The sequence below is a fragment of the Cygnus atratus genome, chromosome 12, assembly GCF_013377495.2.
Source record: "Cygnus atratus isolate AKBS03 ecotype Queensland, Australia chromosome 12, CAtr_DNAZoo_HiC_assembly, whole genome shotgun sequence".
Lineage (NCBI taxonomy): Eukaryota > Metazoa > Chordata > Aves > Anseriformes > Anatidae > Cygnus > Cygnus atratus.
Window position 1 is genome coordinate 1,812,769 of NC_066373.1, and position 13,060 is coordinate 1,825,828.

Genomic DNA, 13,060 nt, shown 5'->3' on the forward strand with positions numbered 1-13,060 from the left:
TCCCTGACCCCTCTTCTCTCCAAATTTGTCGAGCGTTACCCACTTGCATGTTCTTGCCACCCCCGCCCTCCCAGAGAGGGCAGATTCAAGAGATCCAGTCGCAAATAGATGAATGCACAAGAACCTTTTTACGGCAGGGAGCAGGGAGCGATGGATGCACACGCACGCCGTTAAGCAGACGCAGTAATAAGCCCGTGAGCTCTTCAGGTCATATTAAAGACAAACACTTCAAGTCAGAACTTCCTCTTTTCCAGAAAACAGTGACTCCAACCTGACAGCAAGGAAAACCTCGCAGCGCGTTCGAAACAAACAGCTCTCTGGTGAGGCACAAAGCACAGCAAAGATTTTCTCTCCAGCTGGTGCTTGCCAGCACAACGCAGGAAAGGAGACGCTGCTAAGGAGGGCAGCAGACAGAAACCTGAAGCTGCTCTGCTCGTTAGCTTCAGTCACCATCATGGTAACACTCGGGGGGCCCCGGCAGGATACAAAGCTAATTCCTGATTTTAATTCAGCTCGCCTTAGAAACAAACCCCGTTTTTTCTTCTGGCAATTCACTCAACGTCAAGCAAGAGACGTTCTGCAGATTTCACAGCGCACAACTGCATCACAAAGTCATCGCTAACTCCCTGCTCTCTCGGGCATTAACACATTGATTTCAGATGGAACAGAGCAGTTAACGCTGCCATGGCCCAAGGAGGAACCTCCCAGATCCCAGCTGGCAGGGCAGCAAGTCAGAAATTCACGCTGCACCTGGGTAAAGAGCGCGCGGCCCCTGGAAACTGCTCCTCAGCAGTCCCAGACGGACCACGAGCTGGGGCTCTCAATCAGAGGCGGAACACCGGCTGCTTTTGTGCTGCCAAATGCAATAAGAGCACAAATCCCTTTGCACGGGAGCTCAGTGACTGCCGCGTCTTTCCTCAGTGACTAGCAAGCGCCTGCCACGGACAGGTCTGAGCGCAGGGGCTGTTAAGACACCTCCACCAACGCCTCTCACTGAAGCGTCAAGGGGAATGACTGCCCTGACAAGCAAGGGGCTCTGCTACGTGTGTCAGGGTGGCTGCACGTCAAGCTGCCTCGCTGGAAGGCTTCCCAGCCGGTCACTCATGCCACGGGACAGACGCGGCCACGCGAGGGCTCCTCAGACACAGCAAGGATGAAAATCTTCCTTCGAGGTCACACGTGAACAGCGTCCGAGCTCCCTGGTGGCACTGAGGCCTTTAGGGTGCAAGCAGAAGCGAGTGTCAACGTTATCTGAACTGATGCCAGCTCAATGAAATCCCATGGCAGGAGATTCCACAGCCTGAACTTTGACTCAGGCGAATACCTCGGTGCAGCGTGTCACGCCGGGGATTGAGGAACAAACAGCTCTCCTCGCAGAGGGACTTCCCTGTTCCCTCATCGTGCTATCACGCTCGTGTCTCGGCACAGGCAGAAAATTCAGTGCCGGAAGACATTCAGGAAGGCAGGTGAGTGCTATCTGACGGTCACATCGCTGGAAACCCCCTGAGCAGCTCCCTACGTTGCACACGCTACTGACGCAAGGAATGAAGGCTCCACCCTGCTCTCCACCCTTCTTTTAATTTCAGATTTCAATAAACCGTTCGAGGATGATTGTAAAGAAAACAAAGTAAATGAGTAAACATCAAGTGAGGTGAAGCTGAAGGAAGAACTGAGCTATAATCAGCTCAAATGAGACAACTTTTATAAAACCTGCTCTCTGCGCTAGAGAACTGCAAGGCATCCAGTCACAGTCGCACAAACTTCAGGGATTGCCTCATTAGGAAGAATCAAAAAAAGTACGAAATAGAATTGGTTAGGTTTAAAAGTCTCAAGTCCTTAGTTAAGTCTCACGTGCAGTAAGAAATAGGTTATGTGACTTCCTGCCCCCATTTCTTCTGAGGCTGACAATCCAAATCCTATTTCAGAAGCTGTAGTACCTGACACAGCACAGTGTGATCTTCTGGCTTGAAAAAAAAAAGATCTTGTTTTCATGAAGAAGTTCTCCCCAGCTGGCCATTTCCTCAGCCCATGGGAAGTTCTGGCCACCAGCACGCATCCCCATCAGGTCCAACAGCATCCCTCAAACACGCCGTCCCGTTGGGGTTTCTGGATTGCTTGTGCAAGGAGCTACGCTTGGGTTGCCAACACCTGACACCGCTACCCAGGCCACGCAGGAACCTGGTCAACAGACGCTTTTCAAAGCACACCTGCAGGGGCTCACCAGGAGCCAGCATGATGCCACATTGTTTCTCGCAGGGAAACTATTTTCTATTTCCAATTAAAAAAAAGAAAAATCAGCAAATGCCTTTTAGTAACTGGGAAGTAAGCTGGACTGCTAGAATTGCAGAAAACAGTTACATTTTGGCAAGGCGTCCGCTTGCTAAGAAATAACGAGGCTTGCCCTTTTGGTTTTCCAGGGAATAACACCACAGAACCTCTTTAAGCAATAGCAGGTTATTAAATCAGCCCGAGCAGTTTTATTCCACGCTGTTTCCTTTATTTACCTCTACCGGGCTCACCATACCTGGGCCTGAGGATTTTTTGCATATTGGCTCTATGTAAATTCGGCATCTGGCCACCAAGGAACGGAACGGTGATACTGAGGATGCCTGGGGCAGAGATTATCGTGGAGACAGCAGCTTAGCAGCCGCAAAACCAAATGAAAAAACCTACGGCACCTCTGGCCTGCTTCCACCGCTACAGCGCGTCGTTACCTTTCATGAAGAACCGGCAGGTGGGACGCGGCCTCACTTTTCTGTCGCTGGGATCTTTAACTTCGCCTTCTTCCAGGTCGTCATCCTGGAACAGACAGACAGGCAGGCTGACATTTCACGCGCTGCACCTTCCGCGGTGACTTGACATTTCACAATATGGTCAAACACCCGTCGCTGAAAACGCACCCCGAGGCGCAGCACAGTGGGAATTCAATAAAAGGTTGGGACAAACACCCCGAACGCGCTGCTACGACCAGGAAAACGGATCAAGCTCAGTGTTTCCAAGCTGACTGCACGACCAGCAGGCGTTACGAACATCTCGGTGCCACATACGGGACCAAGGAGCACCATCTTCCCCAGTACGTGCTTCGAGGCTCAAAAACGGCGTGGTGGATTAAGATATTAGCAGCCTTCAGCTGAGTACGGCTGGCTGGCTGGGGCGCTTCCAGCCGACGGCACGTGGAAGGCAGTTAGGGGCAGCTTCACACAAACGAGCTAAATTGCGTTACCTTTCCTTCCCGCAGGCTTGGAGCGTGCACGCCGACAGCCAGAGCAGCTCAGCTGGGCGACGCTGCTGCCCTTCTGAGCCTTTTAACTGCTCCGTGCCCTGCTCAGCGCCGGGGCGTAGCTGTTTAGCCCAAACCGATTCCTTAATTGATTCAAAATACAGAGCAGAATTCCTGCATACAGGCACTTAATGCAACGGGATAATACAGGCACGATGCGCTTATACGCTAAGTTCTGCTGTCACGGCAGTGAAACACAAAATGCTTCAATGTTGAGCATCAATCCCCACCCCAAGCTCGTCAGGAACGAAGTGGGATCTATTTCTTCCAGCCCTCTGTGGCAGCAGCTCGACTCCCTCCCTCCTGCTCAGCTCCACGCAGCTACGAAATCGGCCCTAGCGAAACTCGGCGTCATCCCCACGCGCAACACGGGACCGAATTCTGGAAGCCGGAGGTTTCTTCAGAGACGAAGAACCACCGGGGATGAGCGTGGAATAACAGCCACGGAGCTCCTCAAGGGGCAAGAAGCTGAAGCTGGAAAGCACCAGCCTTCGCCTTTGTTCTCCGGGAAAAAAAAAAAAAAAAACAAAAAGGGGGAAAAAAAAAAAAGCCTTTGCTGCCTTCATGAGGCCACACCTGAAAAATCCAAAGGGATAAAAAGAGGCAACAATGCCAAAAGGCCCAAGTGACCAGAGAGCTGTCAGGGGTGGCTGGCGTACCCCCAAGGAAATTGGTGATTTCTCCTAAAAGGCAGCATGAAATAAGGGCCGGGGGTCTCCTTTTTCACCCCCCCCCCCCCCCGAGGTTTCCAGCTATCAAACACCTGACCAGCCACCGGGGGAGGCCTTCCCACCGCACGGCCATCGGAAGGACGCCGCGGCAAGGAGAAGATTAAGAAAGTTGTGCGCTTGGGTCACTTTCACAGCTGGAAACGGGGAAAAAAACATCGTTTGTCTCTAAAGGGCGTACAGAGAGCGGGGTTAACAGCCTCTCGTGGGGCAGCCCTTTTGGGGCAAGGCAAGGAGCGCTCTCCTGAGCAGGAACCGACCTTAAAGACACGTGGATTCACATTAAAACTTGTATTAATATCCCCCCCCCTCCGAAGGGGGAAAGTCTGGAAGCAGAAGGAAGTGCAGAGAGCGAGGAGTTTCCCCCAAAGCCGGGCTGGCATTCAAGGGCGCGTGAGTGGCATCACCGGCTCGGCTCCCTTCACACGGGCCGGGCGAAGGCTGCGCGGGAACAAAAGGGCCAGTATTTATTTCTGGGGGGTCTCCCTGGAATCAGGCAGCTGGGAACCCCGTTATGAGTTAACGTATGAAAACCAGACCACGGCTTCATCTCGGGCTTTGTAAGGAGAGCGCTCCTAAGAATGCCTCGCATTCTAAAGGAACGCATTCATATTTTAATCAAGAAGCAGGCACAGAATCAGAACGCCGGGATTTTCTTTTTCCTGCTTGGACTCTCCCACAGCACGCAGAAATTCCTTCTAACTGAATGAGAAATACAGCGACTTCCAGAAACTTTCCGAAAATACCCCAGGTGTCTAACAAAACCGCCTGCAGAGCGGGTACGGTGCAGAAAACCGACATCGCCTTTAAAAAAAGGCAAAACAAACGACACAGAACTTGCCAAAGGACCATTGAAGTTAGAAAAAAAAATAAATAAAACGACAGAAAAATTTTTTGGGGGGTCAAAGAACAGCTGATTATGGAGCAAATGGTTACCTTCTGGTCCTAAGGTAACCAGGTAAGCAGCCATGTGTACGTGTCCACAGAACAGCACGCGGCCCCAAGCTGGTCTACCTGCACGGGGGCATTTTTGGCAGGGACAGGGAGGAGCAGAGCCAGCTGATGCTCTGGGCTATCTCAGTGAGGGACCCACCACCACCAGCCACTTCTCTGCGTGGTGCCCTACAGTCCTGCCGTTCCGATATAGGCACGGTGTTTGCCACCAGGAAGCTACAGGAGGGTTTCAACTCTCCTGCTAGAGCCGTTTTGTCCTGTTTGCAAGAGGGACCTGGTATTAGGCTACGTTAAATCCAACTGCTGTCCTGCAGCGCTTCTTACCCAAAGACAAACGGGGGAAAAGCACTTCATTTTTTTATTTTATTTTTTTTTAAATAGCCTCACACCTCGAGTACGGAGCCACCCTACAGCTCCAGCCTCTCAAACGAAGCTGCTGAGGCAGCTTGTGATCCTCTAATCCACTGCTAAGCAATTTGCTGTCAGCATCATCCTGAAGTCCTCCGAGAGCCAGAGCAGAATAGTTTCTTAAAGCACTGGAGGAGCTGTTCCATACTGGGCAGGAAAAAGCTCGTTTGCAGCTGCTCCAACACCACGTGGCACAAAATTTTGCTACAGTACGTGGCAATGGGCGCCCTAACCTCCGAGTTCAGGACTTGGCACCCAGCGCGGTTTTACCTCCAACGAAAAAAGCGCGTTACTTTGGGACACAGCTAGCACGCTCGGGTCACAGAAGAGAAAAAGGCACGGCACTCCAAGAGGCAAACATTCAAGCACAAGGACAGGCCTCTCCCAGCAGGGCTCTGCCCCCCTCGGACCAGCTCCTACTTACATCAATTTCACCGTCATCAATCTCTCCGTCGTCTTCTTCTTTCTTCTTCTCCTTGACGGGATCCTGGCCATCCTTCTCATCGTCGCTTTTACCGCCGGATTTCTTCTCGTCTTCGTGGGCATCGTCTCCTTTCTCCTCTTCCTCGTCATCCTCGCCAGCAGCTTTCTCACCATCCTCCTCTGCAGCAGCAGCACTTGGCTCCTCGGGAACTTCCTCGTCATAGTCCAACTCGTGCTCATCCAGCTCGCGGGTGACGGAGGACGCCTCATCTCCGAGGTCGTTCGTGCGGTCTTCCTCCTCTCCCTTGCGAGGCGGAGGGCTCTTCGGCTCCCCGCTCTGCTCGTTGTTCTCAGAGTCCTGAGACTTGGCTTCGCTCAAGCGGTCCTCCTCATCCGAGTGGTTCTCCTCTTCACCCTGACTCAGTCCCCGCGCCGCGTCCTCCTCCTCCTCTCCCAGGACGCTGCCTCGCCCGCCCTCTCCATCGAGCTCCCGCTCCGAACCGCTCTCCTTCAGGACTTCGTCATCGGAAAGCTGCTGGTCCTCCTCGCCAGGAGAGCAGGGGTTTCGCTCAGGGCTGTCGGAAACTTCCATCAGTACCCAATTGTCTGCGGAGGGTAAAGAAAAAAAAAAAAAACAACAAAAAAACACAAACTTGTTATGGGGAACAAGCTGGGAAATCAAGAACGGTTCACCTTGTCTTGCGTCTCCTAAAGAAAAAAACAAACAACAGCTGAATTAACGAACACGGTTTACCTTACTGTCTTCAAGAAGAAAACAGAGTTTAAATTGCATCAAGAATTTATTCCAGACTAGGTAAGAGACCCTTAACATACAAGGGTAGAGCACGAGGCTGGGATTTCACCTACAGGCTCTAATGGGTGAGCTGCACCAGCTCTCCCATCAAATAATCGTTAGGAATCCCACGCTGGCCTTCTCACCCCAGGCACATTCAGCAGTGGCAGTTCTTTGGGGAGCGAAGCGAGCGAGCTCCAGAACACAGGGTCAGGTTTTCAGGCGTTTTTACAACCATAAGCACACGGCGCTGCAGACAGCGCAGACTCCCCGGGAGGCAGTGACACCATTTGCAATGATTCTGGCAAAAAGAGCCCATATTCCGTGATATACTTGCACCGTTTTTTACACTGCTTCCAGAATAGATACGAAAACGAGGACAGGACGCATTCATGAAAAATCCTGGACTCCTCATTAGGCTTAATTTAGACAGCGCATGTATTGCCATCCAACCTCCACCTGCTTTATACACTAAAGAACCAAAACTCCTTCAGAGCAGCAGAAAACTTCGTAACCTTCTCCAGCACGCGCTTTTTCTGGAAGTTCAATAGGAACACGTGCGCGGTACGAATACGGGTTAAAAATCCGAACCTCTGCTTAGTGCAAGCATAATAAAGGCAATGGAAATGCACGAGACGTAAAGCAGGGAAAGCGAAAACCAAACCCCACACATTTATTTCTTTTACTCCAGAACACAAACCCGGGATTTTTAGCAGGACTGTGCGACCCAAGAAGTGCTTGAGCCCCGTCTCTTAGCAGTAAGACTGCTGGTCCACAGCTAGACAAAAGCTCACGGTGACAAAACCCCCTCGCCCTCTGGCTGTGGGCTGTTGCTGTAGCACGTCCTTAGCCCTACAAACAAGACACGACCACAGTTCCTTCCTCCCCCCGCTCAGCAACAACCAACAGCACTCGGCTGCCTCAAAAACCAAACCGGAGCGGCCAGAAGCGAAAAGCTGGAGACCAACCGAGGATAACGGAAGCGGAGTTAGGGCTAAAGAAAAGACCTGGGATTACGAACCGACAGGGTTTCTTCACCTTATTGTGTGTCACCTTTTATTTCAGCCACTCCCAGCTACAGCCTCCCCATAAGCACATTTAGTGCTGGAGCAACAGACCCACTGGCATCAGTCGCCAGGTTTTTACCTCCTATTTTTACAAGTTTTGGAGCAGAAACGCTACAAACACATGACTCTGGTGGCTCCTTTAAACAATTCTTTGTGAAATGCTACCACCAGCCAGCCCTGCGCTCTATAGCGCTTATCCTGCCCCCCTTCCACCGCCGTTCTCTGCTGTGCTCCTCTGGTTCAGCACAGGAAGCTCGCTCGTGCTGTCATTCACGGCAAACGACAGGCAGGCAGAAGGCACGCCACGCCGCAGCATCCAAACAGGCTGCCACGCAACATGAACACGACCACAGCAAACCCAAAAGCCTTCCCAGAGCCTGAAACCCAAAACATTTTGGTGATTACAGCCGGAGAGCTCAGGGCTGGAACGAGGCAGGAGGAGAGGTGTAGGAACACGCGGCACCGCTTCCGTGTGTTAGCAGGAAGGCATCACACCTTTATTACCCACACTCACCTCTTCTCTCCTAAGCCTTCGCAGGACTGAGGACTGCTGTATTTATGCCCTGGGCACTGCCAGATGCACTGTCATCGCTGCGATAACATCGCTCGCCTTCACCACAGCGAGGGCATCATTAGCTGGTATTTGCAGCAAACTCCCGAGATGAAAGCCACTCTCGAGAAAATCCTGCTCCTTACGCCCTGGGAGCTTTGCAGAGGGACTAAGAATGCTCCTCAAAAAATAAAAGCTCACAAACTCTCCCAGGAGCAGGACAAGTACGCACAAATATTAGCCCCCAGTATCTGCGCTCTCCTTCAAGTTGTCTCAAAGCCCTGCACAAACATCAGCCAGTTAATAAACGCGCCGACGACCTACACGACCGACGGAGCCCTGGGGAGCAGCAGGGGCACGTTCGGAGCTGCCTGCGAGCTACTCCTGTTTCTCTGCACTCCGGAGCGAGCTGGGTCTTCCTCGCAGCCGAAGTTGTGCTTTCACTGAAAAGTTACGAGCCAAAATTAAAAGACAGCAATCGCCTCTCGCTGATAGCGGCGCTGGGCGGTTAAACAGGACGGAATCTGAAACAAATTACATTCTTACCGAGCGCAGCAAGGTTGCTGCTGAGCTCACAACCGCCTGCCTAAATTGGTACTGGCTTCGAGAGCAATTCTGTGACAGCAATTTTAATTGCCTAAGTGCCTGTAGAAGTTACACTTCGCGTGCGCGCAGAACGACTTCGCGCACTACGCGTGAAAGGTCAGCCTGGAGAGGCCAGCAGGACGGTAAAAGCTGTCCAGCAGGGACGTGCTCAGGAAATTTGCTTTCTGATTTCTTACAAACAAGCAGCGCCAAAGCAAAAGCTTTTAGGCAAACCCGATGCCTCTCTGCACTCGACACCGAGCCCCTCAGAGGGCTGGGAAAAAAAAAACGAATATGAATGTTCACCCCCAGCTGAGCTGATGAGCATCAAGCATTCACCTCCTCCGGCAGCTATTAAGGGTATTATTGTAACCAACTGGTGCACTGAGGTGTTGGGTTTTTTTTTTTCATAATTTCCTATTAATTTCCATCAGCAGAAACGATAAGAAACACAATGAACGACAGCCAGTTGAGAAGGGCTCACAAAATCCAGGCAGCCTGCAAGGCGCTCGACGCAGCAGCCCCGCAGAAGTTAGAGCAGCCCCCGGCAGGTCACCGCCGCTGCAAGGAGCGAGACGGGGACGATAACGTGTCCTCCAGCCATTCCCCATCCTCTGCAGACCCCCAGGACGCCAGCCAGGGCTGCAAGTGAAGGTTCAGTACCACAGTAACATGCTTACCTGCATTAATTAAGTGATTAATTAAGAACGCCTCATCCCTGACCCGATCGGGATTACTTGCAGCCACCCATTCGTCGAGGAAAAACAAATAAATTAAGAGTTAGGAAAGGCAGGGCACCAAAGTAAGAATTTTGTGAAATGCTACAGTACTCGCCAGTCACTCAAGCCTTCTTTCAAGCTCCAGCGGATTTTATTCTTTTCAGGGCAGCAAATCTCACCGCGATATAAAGTGCACGTCCCAAATCTTGTCTGAGAATAATCTGTCAATACCGGTTATCCCCAGTCTCTGGAATCCTGCAGGTTACCTTTTTTTTTTTTTTTTTTTTAAGTTTTTCTTTTCATCCTCCTTTAATGATGAACCCTTTACAGATGAATACCAGGAAAATTTGGCTCCACGGAAGTCTCTTAAACTGAATACTACTGACAAAAGCGGTAGAGCAGCAACCCACAACCTTCATAATTCACAAGTTTGGAATTTTTGTGTCTTAGAACTAAAGCAGTTTCCTACTGTCTTCAAAACCGGCTACAGAAGCAAAAGAAATTAATTGCTAAGCTACAGATAAGATTGTTTGACTTGTAACTGAAGAGCGACCGGGTAACAAACCAGGTATATGACAACACTTCTCACTTAGCAGTGTTTTATCTCAGAGGCACCTTTAAAATCACAGGTAGTTCAGGCAAAGACGACTTTGGTCCAAGCTGCTTTTATTGCGATACTGACTTCATCTGCTCAAACTTTAATGCTCCTCGCGTCTGAGCCAGACTAGTTCAGAACAGTGCCACTGAAGCGTTTTTTGAACAAAGTTTCCAGAACCCCCACTTTGCCAGGCTGCAGAAGTTGGAACAGCCTTTCCACTGGGAGGTTTTGGAGCAAATCTAACGGGGGGGGGAGGGGCACTTTGGGCCAAAATTGTGTCTTTTACCATCTCTAGAAGCACTCGCGGATGCCTTATTGAGTTGAAAGCCCCTTAAAAGCAGCTCACGTGCCCTCTCAATAGAAAAATCGCGGACTTTGCAGCTGTCCCACGTGCAGTAAGCACACGCCAGCCTCCCAGCTCCCAGGTACGAGCTAGGCAACGCTCGCTGTCCCCACAAAAGCCCCTCAGGGCGAGCAAGACTTTCCCTCCAGTTGCTCCCCCGGGATCTTCGTGCCCCCATCCAGCTCCCGTCAGCCCGCAGCGGCCTGACCGCAGGGCCTATTTGTGGCAGAAAGCTGAAATTCTGTTTCTTATTGCTCTGTTTCCAACTAGAACGCGCAGAAGGTTCGAGCCATACCTTTAATTAAGCTGGCAAAGCTACGCTCTGCTCGCAGCTGACTGCCCAGCTGCTGCAGGCAGCATCCTGCGGGCAGGCTGAGCAGAGCCAGCACCGAAAGGACCGACCTGCTGCCCTGCAGCTCCCTCTAACTCAGCACAGCACCTGTAAGATCCAGCTGTCAGTTAAGGCGGGACCTGAAACCAACGAAAAAACCTCCCGGGAAGCGTTATTTTCATTCAGCACATTTCCCCCGGCAAGGCTCAGCCACGAACAGCTTTTTCCCAATGAACAAGGAACGCACCACGAACACGGCGCAGGAACCCGCAGCTCAGGCATTTCCGAGGGCACTAGGTACGCTACAGAAACCCGGATCTTGGCAGATCCATCAGCTTCAGTCTTTAAATATTATAAATTGCCAGCCAGGTGGCAAGAACCACGCTCAAACCAAACTTCCACAGCCCCGAGGAGCTACCTCACAGCTCCCGGGGGGGCCACAGGACCTCTCAAAGCTGCTGGTGAGACAGAGCGAAGGCCTCTTCGTTTCAGGAAGAGCTCTTTGGAACAGTAGGAAGATTTTTTTTTCTCCCCTCTTTTGTAGCCAAGCAGCCTGACGCAAAATTAAAATATTTCCATTAATCAGATGCATGAAAGCCCGTGGTTAACGCAGGCCAGAGAAGTTGTGGAGCCCGGGCTAAGTCTAGCCACAAGGATGGGTGAAAAACGATGAGCGAGCTGAGGAGAGTGAACGGGAAACAGCGCCGACAGGCCAGAAGGGAAACACAGCAAAAAAAGGCTTTGGGGACAAAGACTTAAAAAACAGAAGCAAAACAGAAATGAAGGGCCGAAACCGCAACGGGTGGAAATATGGAAAAGCACCGCAAATAGGAAGAGAAGGAGATAAAACGCCTTGAGAGCTGGGAAAGGAGCGTCACATAAAATCAAGAAGACACACAGAAAAAAAAGCAAAGCACCCAGGGCTCTGCTTTGAATGAACCCCTGGTTGCTAACAGAGTAAGCCAGCTGAAACACGCACTTCTCTGACGTCCTCGGGGAAGCTCTGACTTTGAAGATTCATAGCAGCGCACCTCAATTACCTGGCAGCTGTCAGGAAAGCTTTTAATGCAGAAAACTGAGCCGCCTTTTGCCGTTAATTTAAGAGGACTACTTGGCGACAGCCATTTTCAGCGAGCTGAGTTTTAAAGGCGAGCGCAGAGAGCTCTGATCGAGAACGTTAACTGGCGCCACTCGCTGCTTTGTCAGGCGGGCTCGGGGCTGAAACCCGAAGAGAAGCGGAGCTGGAAGCAGCTGGAGTTTGTTTTGGAGCGCAACTGATTTTCCTACAGCTGGAGCACACGGAGCTCTTCCTGCAGCTCTGTGTTAGCAACCGCTAATTGTGGATGAGTGGAGCTTTGGTCCCTTGACAAAAACCAAGTACAACCGCTCCTACTTTCTGCGGGATTTGTGAATAATCACAAAATCTAGCTCTGCTTGGAAAAGCGGATCAGATGTCTTGCAGGCAGCGAGCGGGATTAAATCTCCACCCTTTTCCTTCATCTGGACAAACCTTAGGAGGCAGAATTCACACCTTGGAGGTGTTCCTACAGCCAAAGCGGCAGTCGTTCCAGGAGAGCCGAGTTATTGACAGCAGCAAAGGGAGAAAACATCAGTGGGGGTGGCGAGAAGAGGGCTCTGAGAAGGAGATTTCCCTGCTGGGACGCCTCACAGGAGGGGTTTAGAGCCCCTGCAGCGGCTCCGTGTCGCAGCCGCCGTGCGCCCACCACGAAGCCGTCCCCGGGGGCTGCTCCCACCTTGGGAGGGGGGGGGGGGGGGGGTTGGACCCCAACGCCTTACCTGGGGGGGGGGCTCCTGCCAGGCCGGGCTGCGAGCGCTGCGCCCCGGGGCCGAGGCTCCTGCGGCAGTGCCTGCGCCCGGGGGACAGACAGACGGACAGACACAGACAGACAGAGACAGACACACAGACACGGTCAGCGCCTCCTGCGGCCCCCCCCGCCCCGCAGAGCCCCCCTAGGGCCGCCCCTCCCCCCCATCCCCTCACCCCAGGCCCCCCCCCGACCCCCCCCGGGGCCGACCCCCCCCGGGGCCTCCCCCCCCGAGCCGGGGCCTCCCCCCCCCGACCCGGGGCCTCCCCCCTCAGCCCCCCCTCAGCCCCCTCCCCTCCCCCTCTCCTCACAGGCCGCCCACCCCCGGCACTAGGCCGCAGCCGGCGCCCGGGCGGGAGGCGCTGACCTGGGCGGGCCGGGCCGGGCCGGAGGGGCCGGGCGGAGCCGGGTGGAGCCGGGCGGAGCGGGACCGGAGCCGGGAAGCTGGGGGAGGG

General features: G+C 52.7%; 1 protein-coding gene across 11 annotated transcripts in view; it reads right to left on the minus strand.

The window, feature by feature from the left end:
- Positions 1 to 12,644, minus strand: part of ZC3H18 (zinc finger CCCH-type containing 18) — a 44,011-nt gene extending 31,367 nt beyond the window's left edge. For all 11 annotated transcript variants that reach the window (XM_035566319.2, XM_035566325.2, XM_035566324.2 and 8 more), the window contains exons 1-3: positions 12,577 to 12,644; positions 5,795 to 6,399; positions 2,715 to 2,799 (exon numbers count right to left, since the gene is read on the minus strand). In XM_035566319.2, coding sequence (XP_035422212.1) covers positions 2,715 to 2,799; positions 5,795 to 6,385 — 676 coding nt within the window. In that variant the 5' untranslated portion in view covers positions 6,386 to 6,399; positions 12,577 to 12,644. The remainder of the gene's footprint in view (positions 1 to 2,714; positions 2,800 to 5,794; positions 6,400 to 12,576) is intronic.
- Positions 12,645 to 13,060: the final 416 nt, after the last annotated feature.